The 21040-nt window shown below is 40.4% G+C and overlaps 1 protein-coding gene across 5 annotated transcripts in view; it reads left to right on the top strand.

Annotated features, from left to right (window-relative positions):
* fam184ab (family with sequence similarity 184 member Ab) overlaps nt 1-21040 on the top strand; it is a 146117-nt gene that overhangs the window by 116458 nt on the left and 8619 nt on the right. For all 5 annotated transcript variants that reach the window (XM_072686274.1, XM_072686310.1, XM_072686293.1 and 2 more), the window contains exons 14-17: nt 7569-7753; nt 14062-14208; nt 18252-18369; nt 19156-19260. In XM_072686274.1, coding sequence (XP_072542375.1) covers nt 7569-7753; nt 14062-14208; nt 18252-18369; nt 19156-19260 — 555 coding nt within the window. The remainder of the gene's footprint in view (nt 1-7568; nt 7754-14061; nt 14209-18251; nt 18370-19155; nt 19261-21040) is intronic.

Raw genomic sequence — 21040 nt, 5'->3', positions numbered from 1 at the left:
TCTTTTGCTGACGTCAGCCTAAGATTTAAGCAGGATTAACTGGCACACTAAGTGCTTGCCACTTAAAGTCACCTTTGACCTGGACAAGAGCCACCCAGAGTGACAGGGGCTCGGATTTGTCTCTGTCCAGAGGAGCTTTACTGTTTATTTGTTTGTTTGTGTATGTGTGTTTGTGTGTTGAAGGCTGATGTTATGAGCGGTGAAAGGGCCAGTGTTTGGTATTGGCCTTTGAGCAAAGTGTAGCTCAGAGGGGCTGCGCTCTGAGCCCTGTGGGTGACCAGCTTGTTTTGACATGTTGGTCAGGCTGTTTGTGAACATGCTTCTTTGCCACTGTGTATGTGTGAGAGAACGTGTGTGTGTGTGCTGTTAAATCTGAAACACAAGTATAACTTAATCTCTCTGGAGAGAGAAAAGCCACCGGCCCATAATTACTGCTGCTCTTATTTTCATATTGCTTTTTCAGAAGCAGTGAGTGAACTGCACTTCACAGATCATTTGAGGTGACACTGTTGAGCAGTACCTCATGGCAGCTTGTCTAGTAAAGTATCTAGTAAATGCTTAGCTTTGCTGTAAAATGGATCTAAATTAATCCAGTTTAGTAAATCTATAGACATAAAATAAAGCATTTGTGTAATGCTCAAGAACACTATGCCGGCCTGACTACTATGCGGGTGTTCTCCTGTCTTATACAGAGGACAGCACAGTTGCTACTATTAATTAGTCTTATAACTGAAAAGCAACGGTATGTAGCATTTTTACCTAAAACTAACAGCTTCAAAAACAGTGAGATGCTCCACTGACCTGTAATAGAGGGAATATCATCTCCATTTGTAAAAAAAAATAATCCTGTAAAATTACTCTACCATGTCAGTCCATATGCTTCTTTCACTCTCAATGATGGTGCTGTAACTCTCAGATTGTCCAGAAATGCATGTAAGCATATCCTCCAATGCTGCTCTAGGAATAATTTACTGAGTAATAAGCTTTACAGTGTATAAAAACTGGGAACTGAACAAGTTAAACAGGGTTAAAGTTCATCAGAAAGAAATTATTTCCTTGTGTCCCAAATTTAGGTTTTCTTAGTTTTGCTGACATAGCAAACAAGTAGGAAGCTGACACCAACCACTTATCCTCACTCCATTAGCCTGACTCCCTAAATCATTACACATCTGACTCAAACTATGTTGAGTAGCTATGTACTCTCCAGTAGACTTGCTTATGTGGTTTCTGACACTGTATGACACAATGCTATATATAAACATAAAGGACAAGTACATGCATCGATGAAAACAGCAGTTATAGCTGCTTTGAAGCCTCAATTTTGGCCACACTCATGTACACTTCTAATATTTCACACAAGGCCTGGATGATATCCAGGTAAGCCCAACTGTGTGAGGTCATTCAGATCCATGACCTTTACTTGTTTTTAAATAACGTGCTTGACAGCGATTTGTGTGATAAAAAGGTAAAGGTAAAGGTAAAGGTGCACGTATTTGTCACTGTACAGTGTACAGCGAAATGTGTCCTCCGCATTTAACCCATCTGGTAGTGAACACACACACACACATGTGTTATATAGTATGGTAGATAGTATGGCCCTTTTACTCCAGTCTGCAACACAGAGCAGGAAATTTCCACATTCAGGTTCAATAATAAAAAAATTAAGAATTTTCCACCTTTGTAATGCCTTTACATGCTATAGTGAGGAACCACTTCACAACTGATCTGAACCATCGGGACACTTAAGCTATGGAAAATGCTGAAAACTTACCATAGCCTAATGCTATTACTGCCGTAATAAGCCAGTTTAACATATGAAGGTAATATCACATGTATTTGCTATTTGATATTATCTAGCAAGCTGTTTCATATTAAATGAAACCTCTGTAGGTTTACATTAGTTCTTTTTCCCCAACATGGCAGTCATAGTCGATATCCACTTACATCATCCTACCATCCAGGCTCGTTGGACACCAATATCTCTTTTGGCTGATTGATGGAGTTTTGGAACAAGGGGGAAACTGGGATTTGTCTCCAAACTCATGAGACCTAACTAATTTTAGCATAAGTGTGACCTCACCTTTGTGTGTACTCTTGTTTGTGTTCATGATAATGGGAAGTAGTCAGGATATAAGCTCTGGGCTTCTGCCAGATTTTACACCATGGCTCTTTTCAATTACAGTCTCCCTCATGACAAAGTCTTGGCAAACGCTGCAATCACATTATCCAAGAAGCACATTTTTGCACCCCAGTGGAACTTGATTGAAGAAGATTTCTTCTTTTTTTGTCTGTTCTATTCTAGTAAACCCAGTTTACTCTCACATGCAAGTCTGGGACTTTGCTCAGTGTGTGAGTCAAGATGATTGAACGCGGACTGTGTAAGGATTACTGGAAAAACGTAAAAAGGAAAGACCACTATTTCAACTCTTTTTGTGTTTCATACTAGTATATCTGCTCAATTGGTGTTATTATTACTGTAATGGATGACTATAGGATGTTATAGAGGAATCTGGTCTAGACTATTTGGACCTCTTTGAGCAAAGCTAAGTGTTCTAACGCAGGAGCAAAATGAAATTAAAACAGTGATGATGAGTGACGTCTCAAACAGCACAAAAGTACAGGAAAATACCAATTGCATAAATCTGTGCAAGTAGTAATTTCCGGCCATGAAGAAGAAATTATGACTGGATATGATTCCAAAAAAAATGTCCCAGTCTCATAAGCCTTTCAGTCATTCTACCTTTCAAGGACAGTTTTGACATCAAGGCTTCCGTACAAAAGGCAGCAGAGAGTGAAGCCAAGCATTATTTACTTTCTTTCTGATCACAACCATGTGCTGAGTTAACATGGTGCTCCATTTAACAAGACAGAAGAAAAGAGGATGGTGACAACAGTGGACCAGTCTGTAAAAACAATAAATACAGGCCAAAAATATTCAGTACTTAATACATTGAACTATGCAAACATTAGATTAGTTTAGTTTTTAGGGCTAAATTACGGATATTCATGTAAAAAGCTTGGGCTATCTGGGAAATAGTGGTCCCAGTTCTCCACTACAAATAGAGAAGGACATCATTCCTGCAGGCTCTACAGGCCAGGCCTTTGGAGATACAGGCTTCCCTCTGGCTTCCTCATGAGTTTAAGTGCTAATAGAAATATCACTAGTCAGTTCCAATGATAGGCTGGAGTCAGCTAGCACACACTCACATCCCCATTTGCCTCACAGTTTCAGTCCCAGGCAATGTACCAGAGTACAGCCTTTTCCCATCATAAGTTCCCCTAAAACTCTGGCTTCCCTAAGCTCCCTCTGTCCCAAGATGAGAGAAACAAGTCAGCAAAATTACTGCTTACTGTAGTGCAGAAAGCCTTTAAATGAAAGCAGAGCCCTGCTTTGTGTGCTTGAGTCACAGTGGCTGACAGGAAGAGTGTACAGGCTTCATTGAAGGAGGAGCCATTCTTTAAATCCAAGGATGGCTTCAAAACAAATGTAAGGTTATGCATATTAGAACTGTTCCCCAAAAAAGAGGTACAACACAAAGTATGAGCTATCATGTCCTTGCGTGTCTGGCTGAAGACATCTTAATTCACACCTGTAAGGTTGTGTTGTACCGTGTTACTTGCCTTTAGGGATCAGTGGTTATGTGTGTAATTCTAAGTTCCTGTTTAGTTTATTCACTCGGGACAGTGGGGCCCAAGTTCATTCTCTCTGTCAAAAAAGCCTCATGATGTAGCCATCCCTCTTGTGGAATGAGCATGTACTCCCTCAAGTAATACCAGACTGCTGTATGCTAATGAAACAGCTTCCACCCCCCCAGTGCTCAGTTCCCTGACACTGCTTAGGCAAATCCCTGCCATGGACTCGGTTGGCAAGATGAATCAACAGTTGTTGGCTTGTATGTAAGGCCTGAGTATAATTAATGTATGTCCACAGCACACACAAAGTACAGAGTATGGAAACCTTCCGGTGCTCCTCAAATGCAGCAAATGTATTTATTTATTTATTTAGACTCAATTTGTTCACCAATATTATTCATGTCCAATTTTACCTGCTAAAAAGATCTTCAAATTACACTCGTTTAATTTGGGATGTTATAAAGTTGCTGCTTCTGTGCAACCACTAATGCAAGTAGGGTGTGTAAGAAAATATTGATATATTGAAGTATTGTGTTATTAGGTTTTTTTGTACTGTATCGATTCTCAAAACACAAGATGGATATTTAATTTAATAGTTTACTTGACTAGATTGGTGGCAGACAGTGGTTCATTCTGTGTTGTGGTTAAGGCCGACCGCCTGATAGCATGTTGTACTCTGTCTTTGGATCCCGCTGTTCTGACTGCAGAAACTTTTCTAAAATGTGATTAAAAAATAGCAATAACATGCGCTGATTGCAGTCTTCTTTGCCAATTCAGACTTTTCTAGGAATCTTTCTAGGAATTCCAATTGACAGTCTGTGCTTTGCTTGTCACCCGATTCCTCACAGATCAGGCCGATATGCTCTGTGCGCTGCAGAAGACGGCAGGGTCACACAAAGTTCAAATGTTTTTAACTTTTGCGTGATGCACTTCGGCCAAGACAAACTTGTCATTCGTCCATGTTAGAAGGACTTCCTGACATGTTAACTGCCCTCCTGTTGGTTGTGCTTGATGTCCAATGAAGATTTTTGAGAGAAGCTGAAGACTGGCGGCGCCCTTCTAAACAGTGCAGGCGAAAGTTGAATAATGCTACTTTTTCAAGCTGAACATGACGACACAGTACCAGTGAGAAAGGTATATAGGGAGGCATTTCAGTCACAGCAGAGGTGTGTGTGTGGCTGTGTTTGTGCTGCTGGCACAGAAATGTAAAAATAACCGGTGCAGAATCAGTTATATGAGCCAAGTGATCAGGGAATCTCCAATAGCAATTAACGTCTTGCTTACAGCATTACAGTAATCGCAATACATTAAATAATAACCCCTGTATTATGATGTGTATCATATCGGCAGGTTCTTGCCAATACACAGCCCTAAACACAGCATCAATGGACAGCACAGTGCGCTTGGAGGAGAACACCAGCTGCCAGTTCTGTTATGTCAGCTTAGGCTGAGATGCCTGCATTGACTGGTATTGCGCCAAGTGATGAGGCCAAGTATGCTTCCTTAGACTGCCATTTATGGATGGCTGTGACATCCCCAAGCAGCGATAGATACAACATTTAAACATCTGCGCTACTCAGGATCTAAAACATCAGATATGTGCTCATATGCAGCCTCATGCAGATTAGGTATTAAGACATGTTAACACTGTGCTAATAATCAACAGTGAATCCAAATTGCGGTTCAACTTATTTCTTCTAGCATTGGCATCTTCAAGGTTTTACACCTTAGGATGGGGCCTCTGTGTGATACAAGTGTTTAGCTCCTAAGGACAGATGCTCTGACAGCACTATTAAGCTAATTATAAAGTGTGAAATGATATTTACTGCAACTCAGGAGTTGGATGAGCAGACTGTAATTCAGTTAGTTAAGCAAGTTCATAAAGATGGCTGTTGGCTGAGCTGTGCACTATAGAAAGAGCAGAGTTTAGGAAGTCACAGTGCTGTTGGAGTGGAAAATTAGCCTGCAGATACAGAGCGCCGTTTGATTAATCTACACTCTCCAGTACAGGATGGTGGAAATTACGGTCATGTTAGGAGAGCAACTTCATTTTGCTCTCTCTCTCGCTCTGCCGGCTAGTTCAGTGTGGTAACATACGTTTGAAGGATGCATACGTTTAATATGCAGGCACTTACACCCATTTTAAAGGAGTTATTTGGTTACTGTACTGTATTATAATGAGTATATATTCAAAGCTGGGGTTAATATATTCATGGGGGGCTTCACTGCTGCTCATGGAAAAGCATGTGCTGCGTTGGGGGATCTGTATGTGCAGAAATATTAGATGCCTTCTAACATCTCATCTCGTTGCAGGAGACGTCAGAATAATGCATGCATGTGCTCTGTCTCCATGGGCCTTCAGTCTTGTTGTTTTGCTGTGTTCAAATGGAGCATCTGAACATTCAGAGGCCTTCTGGACTGAGCATTAGCTCTTCCCACCCTCACTTGGGCCCACTGGGTCCAGCTTTCGCTCCATTAGCTGCAGTGAGATAGCGTAGCATTAAAGCTGGATGCTTAGCCTCCATGGTGTGAGGAGACAGCAGACTGATCTGTCAAGAGTGACTCAGAACACAAACACAGAACGGCTGGCTGGTCACCCTCCCTTTACTTATTCATAGGGGGGCTATTCATATACAGCATGGGCACAGAAAAAAGAGGGGCTAAAACGAAAACAGAGCTGCGCAGCCATCAATATTACATTCCCTGCCTGGCCTCAAAGTGCAGTGGGAGGTGAAAATAGCTGGTCCAGGAGACCAAAATGTCGGAACTTTTCAAAGCTGTCATTTTTTTAAGGCCTTGGGTTTAAGTGACTTATATAAAGCATCAGAGAAGATGGTTCTGCCGCACACATAAGAGGATTGCATTGGGCAGAGATGTTCACATAGCTATTCCAGCTTTCCAAGTGATAGGGGAGTGTAGGGCACAAGCCAATATGGAGTAAAATGTAAAATGTAGATAAACAGCAGGACGTGCTTTGCATTTCTATGCCAACATCATAGCAAGCCCTGAAGACCATGAAAGTAAGAAAACTTACAGATGTTTTCTTAAATGGTTTAAGTCCCAGAATTCACACCGATGTTATTTTTATTACCCTCTTGGTGTTTGTAGCATTGCACTATTTTTATGCACATTAACAAGCCTGAAGTACAGCCTCCACCGCTAAATGGTGAGGGACACAGTTTTCCAAAAGGATATGAGTGTTAGGATCATCCTAACTGGTAGAATGTTCGGTGTGATGTTCGTCCTTCAGGAATCATCTTTGAGCTAAGATGTCCAGTGTCACACCTGTATCCCACCCGTATAGCAGTCGACATCCACACCCATATAAATAAAACATAAAATGACATAAAATATGAAAGTAAAACATATTCTAGTTTCATCATACTGACTTTTGGTCCAAAATAAATGTGTAGAGTTGTGTTTAGTTGTGGGTAACACCACTACCCTCCATGTGGCAGACTGCGGTTTGATTTCCAACTTGGCAAGAAGACTACTCTAAACCAATAAGAGACATTAAAGACTTGTGACGCTACATTCTGTAACACGTTTAAACTGTAAATCAACGTAGATGACTTCTATGGGCTTCCAAGCGGTGCAGCCCTCTAAGGGTGAGCACACCTGTTCGATCCCTGGTCGACCATCCATTGTCTCTATTGGCCTCACTCATTCTGGGTGGGTATAGGATGGCCCTCCCTTTTTCATTCATCACTCAGCGTGATGCGTGCCAGTGCTGACGTCTGTTGTCTGATGTAACAGAACTGGCAGTCAGTGTTCTCGTTCAATTGTATTCAGCTGTGCAGTGAAAAAGATGCGTTAGTAGTGCTGGTAGCGTCATGTGATGGGAAGGCCTAACTAGTTGATGAAAACTGAAAATTACTAAATTGTGGAGACAATTTGTAAAACTCTGTGTGTGTGTGTGTGTGTGTGTGTTGCAGGAACGAGAGCTGTTGAATCGTATCTCGGACCTGCAGGAGGAAGTGACTCGCAGGAAGAACCACATTGCTGACCTGGACCATGAGATTCACACCCTTAATGAAAACATCAGCACCCTCACCAAAGAGCTGGAGCTGAAGGGCAAAGAGGTGCTGAAGATCCGCAGTGAAGCCAACCAGCAGATCAGGTTTGTTTGTTTGTTTGTTTGCATGTGTCAACACTGAAACAACAGACTGATCCATCAGTCTTAAGGCTGCATTGATTTATGTTAGAAAATGATGACTGATTATAAATATAAAAAAACATATGCACTAATTTGTCATCCAACCTAAAATACTTACTGACATACTGTACAGAAAATGTAGTGGTTTCTAAAGAACTGTAATAGCATTGAATCTAGGCAATATAGGCAACCTCTCTTTCAGACACCTAACCACCTAACCACTTCTCGGTTGCTGAGGTGGCTGTGTGTTCTCACTAGTGTGAGTGTTTGTTTACTGCTACGGGATGGGTTAAATGCAGAAGCACTGCTGTGCAGTATAATGGAGGCACAGACTGAAGTATTACTGAGCAATGCCTTACACCAATGTAATTAATTTTTCCAATAACAAAGCAGTTTAATGCTTTACAGTTGAAGGACCCGTATCCAGCTTTAGTTATCCCCTGAGGTCCCTGAGGTTCTCATACAGCTTTTGTTTTATGTTCTAAAAGCAGTTATAGTTCATTTTTGCATAGTCAATTTCTGAACTTTCTTTACCTCTTAGATTTCTTAGACACTTAGAAATCATTTGAGGTAATGGGCCATGTTACACGCAGTCCAATGTCCGAACAGGGCTGGACCGATTTTTATTGGAAAACCTCTGACTTTGTTGTTTCGCCTCCAGCTAAGCTAGAGACTGTAATTGGGTTTGCTTCAGGGTCTGACTCTTTGTTGTCCCACCCTCTTCTAAAAAGAGGTTCTGATTGGTTATGCTTCAGGGTCTGAATCTTTGTTGCCCCGCCCCCTTCAAAAAAGAGGTTCTGATTAGTTATGCTTCAGGGTCTGAATCTTTGTTGCCCCACCCCCTTCTAAAAAGAGATTCTGATTGGTTATGCTTCTGGGTCTGACTCTTTGTTGTCCCACCCCCTTCTAAAAAGAGATTCTGATTTGTTATGCTTCAGGGTCTGACTCTTTGTTGTCTTACCCCAGATAAATAGAAATTCTCATAGTTTTTACCAATTGAGTCTTTGTTATCAAAATGAATTTGGCTGAGTGGATTTTAACCGTTAGCTAAACCGTTCCGGATATGTGTCTGCCACCTCTGTCTTAAACGCAAACAGGATGTTTTGTAACTGTGCCTTTAAGACAGGGCTTGGATAAATTATATCTGTTCTGATTGGCTGTCCTGTATCGTGTCTTACTTAAAAAGCACTCCTGACAACTGCAGTATGAGTGGGTGGAGCTAAACTGGCATAGGCTAAATAGGCGTTGAGTTGGTACTGGTACAGAAACAGTGATCTCAAAACAGGCTGTTTTCACAGCATAGTTTCTGTGTATGGACTTTACAGACTGAGGAGGAAATGGTGTGTGAAACTTTAACAATATTTGTATATTATTTTTAAAAAAGTGAGAGAGGCTTTTGTATGAAATAGGCCCTATAAATTCTTATAATCACATTACAGTTATTGACTTGCATTACTCACATGTCTCTAAACAAGCAGTATAAATGATGTGCAGTGCGTTTAAACAGAGGGTTTTGTGTATCCGCATTATCTGTGCCTGTCCTTATCTATACTTTGGTTGTGTGGGTACTGCCTGTAACAGCTGACTGCGCAGTATGGCCTGTGAACATGAGCATTGCAGAATGAGCATAGGCGAAAACCAGCCACTAGCCGCAGTAACATAGCATGAAATGCTCCTTATATATAAGATAAAGCGATAGAGGCCCAACCTAAGCTAAACAGGACAACACAATTTTCATTAGGGAGCAGCTCTATCAAGTTTACATTCATTCATTTATTTATTGGAAGGCAGCAGGTTTTAAACAGTTTTTAGATTTTATGAAAATATTTCTTCAGTTTCTTCATTTTAATGATGTAAAATTATTTGTCTTGTTCTGTGCAAAGTCAGGGGCAAGGACATGACATTTACTTTAATTGCCTAATTTATTTCTAAAGTACTAAAGTAATAGACTTCTTGTACTTTTGCATGAATAATAATCCTTAGATCCATTTAAAGACCACTGTTCATACAGGTAGCACCTCAACATGTTCTAATATAATATAATGCTCTAATATAAGGGTGGGACTAGCAGAAGACCAGAATCTACAGATCTAAAACAAACACAAGCAAATAAATCTGTAATTTACAAATGTAATGAGTAAAGTAATCTCATTACAGTTTGAGAGAAGTAAGCATAAGTAGGTAATGGATCATCTACCCCAGCACTGGTTTGAAGTCAGACACTTTGGTCAGATTGGTCAGTCATCCCATATTTTGCTCAGCCTTATACACATAAGAGAACCTCTTCATCGGGGGTCAACAGTTCTGGTCCTGTTCTCAGACACACCTTCTAAACCTTGATGAATTGAATCACGGTGTTTGAGCAGGACTCCGAACCATGAGGATCTGTTCTGACTCCTGGCCTGCATGCGTGCAGACCCAAACAGACAGCAAACCACAGTCTTGGGCTTTCTCTCCGGCTTCTTCCTTCGTTTGCGTACTCAGAAACACAGTGACTGACTTTTCCCACTGTTGTCTTTGCCTGTGGCGAGCTTGTCACATTAATATTCAGAATAGCCAGTGGAGCTGCCAGTAATGAGGCTTGTCAGTTCTAGCCTTCATTTCATTTTAGAATGGTGGATATTTCAAATCTGAACGAGCAGAAATCGATGTGGCATTTATTGAAAACTTTTGAGCTACTGCAGGACATTTTCGTTTGCCTAACTAGCACTTCAGACCGAGGTCATGACCCCTATTATGTTGATTTGTTTCAGGAAAAATAGATGCCAGGAGCGTACCAATTTGCAATGCATATATTTGTCTGCTGTTCGGCTACTCACACTGCTTTTTTGGTCTTGCTGATGTACTTTGCTTCCTGTGGCTTTGCTATAGGATAAAGGAAAAGTAGCAGCCTGAGAAGGAGACCAGTCTTTATCATCTCATTTTCACACTGCGTGATATTAATATTTTAGTTTCTATGAATAAGTAATGTCAGCAGACTGATGCCAGGCTCTGATCAGAATCAAAGGTTGTTGTGCCATATATTCCAAATGAAGAAGTAGAAGATGCCTCACTGTTGTTTCAGCTGGAGATGAATTTAAGACTGTACTGTGTACATACTGTGTTTATACACACACGTGGGTATGTGTGTTGGTGTCCATTTGTGTTCATGTTACGTTGCACAAAGCATGTTTCACTTCCAATTATATAGCATGGGAGCAGATTCTGAGTCGTGCGCTAAAAATAACAAATAAATAAAGAATCTCCTCTGGTCCCCGGAGGAGAACTACTCTGGGAAAGCAGCAGAGCCGACTTCTGCACTTCCAGTGTACACGCATATGCATACACTTAGTGGAGGGAGTGTGTGTATACAGTCATGCCCGAAAGTATTCATACCCCTGGCAAAGTTTGACTTAAATTTACTTTTATTTAACCAGAAGTTATATTTTTGCCTTGAAATGACACAGGCATCTCCCAGGAGATAACACGATGATGTACAAGAGGCATCATTGTGGGAAAAAGTATTTCTCAGCTTTTATACACATTTGAACAAAAAGTGGCATGTCCAAAATTATTCATACCCTTTGAAAACTGTCACAGTATATGGGAAAATCCAAAGTTCTATACCATTCCAAATAGTCCAAGCTGTTTTAAAGCATCCTAATTACCCTGATTCATTGGGAACAGCTGTTTTAATCAACTCAACAGGAGAAAAACAGCAGCTCTCTGCAGTTGGTTTGTGGACAGTCATGGCTAAGACAAAGGAGCTCACTAAGGACCTGCGGCTGTGCATTGTGGCCGCTCACAAGTCAGGAAAGGGCTATAAAGCCATATCAAAATGTTTTCAAGTTCCAGTGGCTACAGTGCAAAGTATTATTAAAAAATACAAGAAGTTCCGCACTGTGGAAAATCTCAGAAGATGTGGTCGGAAGCCAAAAGTGACACCTGTGCTGGCCAGGAGAATAGTGAGAGAGGTGAAGAAAAATCCAAGGATCACCACCAAGGCCATCCTGGTGAATCTGGACTCTGCTGGTGGCGACATCTCAAGGCAGACAGTTCAACGGACACTGCACACTGCTGAGTTCCACGGACGCAGGCCAAGGAGGACACCACTTCTCCAGAAAAGGCACACAAAAGCCCGCTTGACCTTTGCAAATGCTCATCTGGACAAAGAAGAAGACTTCTGGTGTTCTGTTTTATGGTCAGATGAAACAAAAATTGAATTGTTTGGCCACAATGATGTGTGCACCATTTGGCGTAAAAAAGGAGAAGCCTTCAACCCTAAGAACACCATCCCCACTGTCAAACATGGTGGTGGGAACCTAATGTTTTGGGGGTGTTTTTCAGCCAATGGACCAGGGAACTTGATCGCAGTAAATGGCACCATGAAAAAAGAGCAATACATCAAGATTCTCAACAACAACATCAGGCAGTCTGCAGAGAAACTTGGCCTTGGGAACCGGTAGACATTTCAGCACGACAACGACCCAAAACACACAGCCAAAGTGGTGAAGAAATGGTTAGCAGACAAAAACATTATTGTTTTGCAGTGGCCCAGCCAGAGTCCTGACTTGAATCCAATTGAGAATCTGTGGAGAGAGCTAAAGATCAGGGTGATGGCAAGGAGACCCTCAAACCTCAAAGAGTTGGAGCTCATCACTAAAGATGAATGGGCAAAAATACCAGTGGAGACATGCAAAAAGCTGGTCAGCAATTACAGGAAGCGTTTGATTGCTGTAATAGCCAATAAAGGCTTTTCTATTAATTATTGAGAAGGGTATGAATAATTTTGGACATGCCACTTTTTGTTCAAATGTGTATAAAAGCTGAGAAATATTTTTTCCCACAATGATGCCTCTTGTACATCATCGTGTTATCTCCTGGGAGATGCCTGTGTCATTTCCAGGCAAAAATATAATTTCTGGTTAAATAAAAGTAAATTTAAGTCAAACTTTGCCAGGGGTATGAATACTTTCGGGCATGACTGTATGTGTGCACATATGAGCGTGGTAAAGCTGTATGAACTGTTCCATGCCTCGTTCTAGTGAAGAAGTGATGTTGGAGAGAAAGTGTGTGACTGTCCTGAATGGAAATCAATAAATAAACAGAAGGAAGTGTTGAAACTTACACCAGGCAGTGATACCCTCCCACCGAGCCCACCATGAATTATACACACCTTTCTTCGAAAAGACAGCTGGTATTGAGGCAAAAACGGAAAAGAATATGAGACGCAGGAAGAGCAAGATGTATTAAATGTTATTAGGAGAGCAGGATCAAAGGCAGCATGTGCATATGTTATTGTGCATAGTGATGGTGCAGCAGCCAGCAGGGACATCAGCACAGTATTCAAGTAATTAATATTTAAAGATGTTGTGTGCATGCAGTGTATATATCTGGGAAGCAAGTATTTATTTACTCAAACACCAATATTACAACAAATACAAATAACATTAATATAAAAAGCAGTTGTTTTACAACACTGTGTTTATTTGAATATCCCAAAAGCTCTCCTCATGGGAGTTTAGTATTATTTATAAGTATCATCACCAACGCCTACTTATATATATATCGCTCAAATTTTTCATTTTTTGATATAATCTGAATCTAAAAGTTCATCTGTATATTACAATTTAATGGAAATATGAAATAGATGATGAAATAAAAATACTAAGAATAATAAGAAGTTGTTTCCTTGCCCTCTATTAAACTATGTTAACAAAATTAATTAATAAATACATGCATGTAGATATATATTTGTCAGGGCAGTAAATGTTTAGTTAATGTTCAGGTGTCCAGTGACCAAATGTGTTACGGAAAAGGATGATGGAGTTTGATGTATCTCAAAAAATGCACATGCTTCTGCTGGTAGCACCATGTAATATAGAGACCTAGCTAGTGGGTGTGAGTTAAAAATTCTGTCTCGTACCCTTGGAAATACAAGACATTCTGGATATTGGCTTCATCTGGATTATAACTTCATTCTTGATGTTATTTAGTTTTCCTTGTCATCTACAGCTCCTGCCCTTATCCTGCACTTTATTTCATTGAAAACTTTGATTTTAAACTTTAGACATGTATTGAGTTATTAATTCTTAAAAAAAAACATTTTGAAGCCTTTCTGTATGTCTAAATGTTCACACAGTGTAAAGGGATGGTGGCATTGTCAGCTGGTGTAAAACAATGTAATAATGTTAAAATAATTTGATTTTGATATGATTGTGACATTGTGTTCATTAATAATAATAATAAGCAAATCTGACTGACGTATGATGGATGTGTGTGTTTGTTCTTAGGGCTCATGAGCAGGACCTGTGTAAGAAGCATGAGAGGGAGATGGCTGAGTTGAACGCACTGCACAATAGAGAGACTCAGAACATGCTGTCTGACTTCAACAAGGCTCAAGAACTGCTCAAGGACAAAATCTCTGCCCTGCAGATTCTGTGAGTAAACCCACTAACTCTGTGTTTGCCCGAGCCTGTGTTTCTGTGAGCTGTTCTTTTTTTTTTTTTTTTTTTTTTTTAATTAATGGAAAGTATCAATGATTGCCATGCATTCTACACAACTTCAATTTTCCAAACAAATCATGAGATAGTAATTATTGTACATTAAAAATGAATTAGTAGAATATCTCTCCTCATTAATGATTCCGTCAACCAGGTGTGCCCGAAGTTGAGGAAGTCTAAATAACTATGTGTGGTATATCGGATAGAAGTAAAGTTCTATGCAAACGTCTGAAAATGAAAAGCTATTCTTCTGGACAGTTGACATATGTTTGTTCAAATAACACAGTAACTGTGAAATAAATTCTAATAAAAAATACATTGTAATTTAATGCACATCTTCTCCTTCTTCTCCTTGAAGAAGTTCAATATTCTCAGCCTTCATTCAACAGCTAATTTATCTAATCAGCCCTTCATTAAGGCAAACAAGCTGCTGGTGGAACTGGAATAATATATCCAATGTCAAGAGTTCAGAGAATCAGCAACCAAAGCTATGTTCTTCTAAGCAACATATGAGTAACTGACTAACAACACTTTCTGACCACTGTATTTATTCTTGAATTATGAGGTGCTTTACATTGTGCATTTGCTGAGAGAAAAGGTTGTAATTCGCCCACAACTTTTGCACAGCACTGTAATTCCATATGTATTACTTCTCTATCAATCATTCATAGTCGTTGCTGTTGTTCTAACATGGCATATTGAAGGCTGAACAGGAATGTGTTACGTAGTCAAGGCCTGGTTGCAGACTCCTTTTTTAGAAGCTTTTTTAAAAAAAACAAAAAACAAAGAGTAGGAAGCAGGAGATCTCCTGCCATGCCAGAAAGCCTCACCCGCACACACCACTCACCCTCCTGATGAGATTGAAAGCCTTGGCTAGATGTCACTTTAGTGAACAGTCCATTGTGGCTATGCCTTGATCAGCCTGCATGTTCAGTCTTAGACATTGTTCAGCTGTCTTACACTATACTGATTCCTTAATCGGTCATATTAACATGTCCTCAAGATCCTTTTTTAGATAACCTCTTATAGGATTCTAACGTTCATTGTCTCAATGCTTTTCATAGCCTTCTTTGTTCTTGATTCATTGCTGTGTATTCATTAGTCCCTTTTCGCTATTCCTATCTCTTACTGCTTCGATTGTGTTATTGTTTGCTATCTGGTGTCGACCAGAAGAGGTACAGGCTCTTTTTTGGAGTCATTGTTGTGCTCAAGGTGGAAGGTGGGAGTTTTTCCTCGCTATTGTCTGCCTTGGGTTGCTCCCACATTTCTGTAAATACAATTGAAATGAATTGAGATAAACTCAGCATCAATACAGTATCTCCCATCCCTACCCCCATAAACCATTACCTCTTACACATCTAATAATGACACACACTCATGCTCAAACAGCAAGACGGAAAGCTAATTCCGTTCATTTTTGATATTTAACACAATACATTTAGGGGTAATGAAATGAGAACATAATTATCATGCATAATAAACACAATTTCATTCAGAGAGCAATACAAAAGCAATGTAAGGAATAAGTGTGTGTGTGAGCGTGCATAAACATGGAACAGATGTACAGGGGGCTCTATGACTCAGGATAGTGCTGGGAGAAATGACCTATTTTAACTTGACTTGAATGAGAGCACCATCTAGACTCAAATCCAACTATTACACAGCTTGTGGTAAAAATAGCTCATCCTGCTCCTCAAATCCTCCACATATTTACCAGCACTTCTGCAAATGCCAGTTCAGAATTCAAAGGCACATGAAAGTAAAAAAAAAAGAATATGCAGATCTGTCTATGAGATTTTTTTAAGCTGCGTGAGAAATATCTACAGGCTAAGGGCAAAAGGACCACATATTCAAGAACCCTTCTCCATAAAACTCAAAAACAGGAGCTGAAGATAGACCCAAGATAATGTTAGACATGTAATAAATCAGAATTTGCAAAAGTGTCACTATTGAATTAATTAAACAGCTATGTCACATCACCCTCTGGTCTTTACCTGATAGTATGAATGCGCTCATTGGTAGATCAAATTAACTTTTACAGTAGAAGAAAATCTGAATAACAAGGCTTTCACAGCCATCCCGCCCCTTTGTTTAGAAAGGAACATGGATCTATACACTGCTAATTTATACACTAATTTGTAAACCCAAGCCCTTAGATTGGTGAAAATGTGCTGTTCTTTAATTGCAGGTTTGACTAGCCAACAGAGAGATAATCTTTACTATAGCACTGACCTCTGCACTGACTGAGAGACCAGCAGTGTTTTTTTATACTGTCTCAACAAAGGCATTATCATTAAGCTTGACGTCAGGTCCAGACAGTGAATGCTGATTGACTACAGATAACGTCCTTTCTCCCAAATGCCCTTTCTTCTGAATGGTGGGTGAGGCTATTAGAATTACAGCAGAGTAGACTTCCTGAGACCAGATGTCCTAAGTCAAAATAACCACAAATCTAGATCTAAAATAAGCCCCAAAATACTGAATCTAGCATTATACTGGTTCAGTTAAAATGTTATTTAGCTTCTACTTTGGCAGTCTAGTGTTGAATAGTGGTGGGTTTTTCTTCGTCAGACGTTTCCCAACACAGCCCCAGAAGCTCTCAATAGGGTTTAAATCTGGTGACTGTTGGTGATATGGCTAGCACACTTATGCCATCATAGCATCTGATTTTGCATCCAGTTATGGAAATGCACAATTCGTGCAATTTTAAGAGTGCTAAGTAGTCCTTTAGTGACTAGCAGAATGAGGTCTCGAGTGGAGCAGCCTTTAACGAGTAACTTTCACACTGTTTTCTAACTCTGCCATCTCTGGGCTTCCCCAGAGGGCCTGGATTTACAGCTTGCTAATTAAGTATAACACAAATCTGTTTTAATGACGGTCCCGTCCTTGATGCAATTAATCACAGTGACAATCAAGCTTCCCCAAACCTAGTTCCCCAACCAGCATTAAATTTCAGCCCACTTAAGCCTCATGCATACTTGGTGTCTGTAATTTCCTCACACGTTGCTGCATTCGTGGCTCCATTTGAGTGTGAGTAAGCTGAGCAGGCTTGTGGTTTTGTGTTCTGTGGTCACTTTGGGTTGTTGTCACATTGTGCAGAGTGTAGAATCAGCAGAGTGATGATTTATTTAGGAAAGCCTGGCCACAGTCTCAGCGGGTTTTGAGTTTGTTTACAGAGTATCAGTTCGGATCACTTGTTCAGGGTCAAAGTCATGGGCTATTCAGATACTGCCTCGTCCTCCGGCCTCTGACAAACCTCACACATTGAGAAAGCAGAATGGATGAATAGGTGGTTCGTTTGATAGACAGATGGGATCCTCTATTTTGTGTAAATCAATACTCAATTAACGTAAGAATAAATGGGATAGTTAAAGTACATTCAAACTTCAGACATGACTTCATTTTCAGAAAGTGCTAGAACAAGGCTGTTGTATAACAACTGTAAAGTTTCTTGTTGGAAATAAAGTTATTACACCCAGATAATTAACACTAGACAAATCCTTAAGCTAGTCTTTCATTTGAGGAAAGCCATCAATCATAAAGGTGCATTCAGAGGAAGCAGTGTACTGCTGATTGCTGTACGCCCATTATGTGCATATGAAATATCCAGCTCTAATCCAGAGGCTGAGCAGATATTGATTCACAATGACTCTATTCATGTTGAGAATGAAAGGATTGGTGGAGATGAAGGGCTCATTGAGAGAGACAGGTATTCAGAGGTGCTGCTGATTTTAATTACCAAACGGGCGGCGGGAGATTAAAGTGGAGACAGTGAAGTGGGATGTTACTTTCACATTGATTTGAAACTAATGGCTTTCAAAGCACTCAAAGCCTAGGACTGCCAGCCTACGCCGGCAAATTGAGTCTGAGTTCCAAAGAAGTCAAATTTCTCATCCACTGGTACCTGGCAAGCCCAGACAGCTGATGTTTTTTTTCCTCCCACTGTGAGTGAAAAGAGAACTTCTTGCTCTGTTTCTTAGGCTGGAGGGGACAGAAGAGAAGTTCAGGAACCGAGAGAGCAGACCAGAAGACCTCCAGGTGATTGCTGAGCTCAAGGACATGGTGGCTGAGAGGGAGGCCCTGGTCAAGAAGCTGGTGGTGAGTAAGCTGATTATTATAAACGCTAAAACCTGACAACAGTGCTAACAACCGGTACTTTTAAGCATTGACGGCTGGTTGGTAGGCTTAGGTGACCCAGAAATAAATGTGTATTAACACTGTAACCATGGAAACCAAAGTCACCTAGCAACAACCCTAACTTGACAGCAGAACGGACCATTTGCTCACCTGATGACATTTTGTAAGAAAAATAATCAAAGAGAGTAAATGAACCAGTGTAAATGAAGTTCTTATTCAAAGCACCACTGAAATGTGAAATTAAAACACTCTAGCAGAGGCTTACAAAGCAAGCTATGCTTGCTGGATTCAAAAAAAGATTCATGGTTAATAGTCATCTAGCATTTTCAGTGAAATTTTTGTTCAACTTTTTAGTGTTACTGATATGTTAGTGTTACTTTAGTGTTGCTGAATTGTTTCTCATGGGTCTGTTTTCATCGTGTGGTCATTTCATTCAGTCAAAATGCATATCAGAATAGCCGTTTTTAAACACCTCTAGCAGTCAAGGTATTTTTACTTGTTTTTACTGTTGAAACCAAGCATTTTCCCACAACTTTACTCTGTTTTTTGGGGATTAGCATACAGATTAGCCAGTGTGATCATTTTAATGCAATACCAGTCACTGATAAATAGACTGGCCAACATGGAATGTTTTCATCTGCTCTGTACAGAAGAATCAAGCACAGTTCGAGTTAGCTATAGCTGTAGGATTTGTGTAGACGTGACTCCCATGTGCACAATGACCTGACATTTCACTGCTATGCACAGGATGACAAAAAGTTCTACCAGCTAGAGCTTGTGAACAGAGAGACCAACTTCAACAAGGTGTTTAACGCCAGCCCCAATGTTGGTGTGATTAACCCCCTCATCAAGGTAAGTGGAACCACCTGTCTCTCCTGTCAACAATTTCAGTGTTTCACAGAAAAACTGTTTCAGTGATATTTGTTTAGCATCTACTTCCTTACATGAAGAGAGATACATCATTGTATGATGTGGCACATTAAGGAGCGGCAGGGCCAGCTGATTTCAGTTCACACTTGAATCAGTAACTGCTGGATCATTAACACGTATTCCCCGAGTGTGCTGATCTGCTGATGGGTGGAGTAACACTTTTATTTTTGTTTCAGGGAGAAAGATGGTGTGCTGTTCTAATAGTAATGCACTCTGGTCAAGGATTAGAAACCATGCATGGTTTTGGGGCTGTTGCTGTTGATTATATTAACATATGCATGCTTTGTTAGCCTCTTTTACCCTGTTCCTCAATGGGTTCCAAAGGACCACCACAGAGCAGGTAGTATTTGGGTGGTGGGTAATTCTCAGCACTGCAGTGACACTGATGTGTTGATGTGTTAGTGTGTGTTGCGCTGAGTGCTGCTGGAGTTTTTAAACACCTCACTGTCACTGCTGGACTTAGAATAGTCCACCAACCAAAAATATGCAGCAAGCAGCGTCCTGTGAGCAGTGTGCTGTGAGCACTAGATAAAGGACCTCTAAAGTAGAGGTGTCTAATCCACTCATACCAGCACAACACACTCTAAGACACCACCACCACGTCAGTGTCACTGCAATGCTGAGAATGACCCACCACCCAAATAATACCTGCTCTGTGGCGGTCCTGTGGGGTCCTGAGCATTGAAGAACAGGGTGGTAGGACACTAATTGAGTATGCAGAGAAATAGATGGACTACAGTCTGTAATTACTGAACTACAAGGGCTCCTGCATGGTCAGCTATTAAAATGGCCAATGAATGTAGAAACAAGGAGGTGGTGTTAACACTTCATGGCTTATTACAGACTAAGGTGAATTACCCAGTAACTACAGAGACTTCTGTACAAACTGGTGGGGCTATTCTTTGGTAATAGAAGTTTGTAATAGCACTCTTGGCCAGCCACAGGCTTTTTAAGGGGTTGGTATAATGGCGGATTGGTGATATAAGTTGTGTCCATCTTAAGAGAACAGTAGATGAACCTAAATATGCAAAATGTGAGCAATTGCAAGGTTATTACAGTCAATCAGTCAATTTATGATGGTTATGTAATATGAAAAATAATATAAGTAATATCAGCAGCCCTATTATTTACTATTTTCTGTAGATAGTCTATAGGGCAACCAAGTAACCTCTTCTTAATCTAAATACTTATGTTCATTTTTTGCTTCATAATGGTTTCTAATTCCTGACTAAAGCGCTACTTAGAGGACAGATAGCAGTTAATGAATGTATGTTCTGGTTTTCATTGTAACCTTCAGATATTCCAATTACTTGTCCTCTAAACGCTAAGTGAACGCGGTGCACAAAGCCTTCACCTAATCAAACACTTGTCCGTTCTTACATCAATCAAAGACAGCACACACAGAGACCGAGGCGTAAGACTGGACTTGTGCAGATTCAGAAAGCAGCTGTGTGTGTATGAATAATGAGACTCCTGTCTACCCATGACATGCATAAATGAGGAGCTCATCATTAGCTCTCCTGAGTTCTACTGATCAGCATCAGGATTCTCTAAAGCACTGCAGCACAAAGATCATCATAATGTTATTTCGAATGTCAGCTGGAATACATTCTCTGATGCTTCGGATGATCTAAACACTGAGGGGCTTTTGGGAAAATGAGTCCTGACTAGGGTTGCACGATGTTCCAGCGGCCGATATTAT

The sequence above is a fragment of the Salminus brasiliensis genome, chromosome 1 (genome assembly GCF_030463535.1).
Source record: "Salminus brasiliensis chromosome 1, fSalBra1.hap2, whole genome shotgun sequence".
NCBI lineage: Eukaryota > Metazoa > Chordata > Actinopteri > Characiformes > Bryconidae > Salminus > Salminus brasiliensis.
This window is presented reverse-complemented; position numbering and strand designations above follow the sequence as displayed.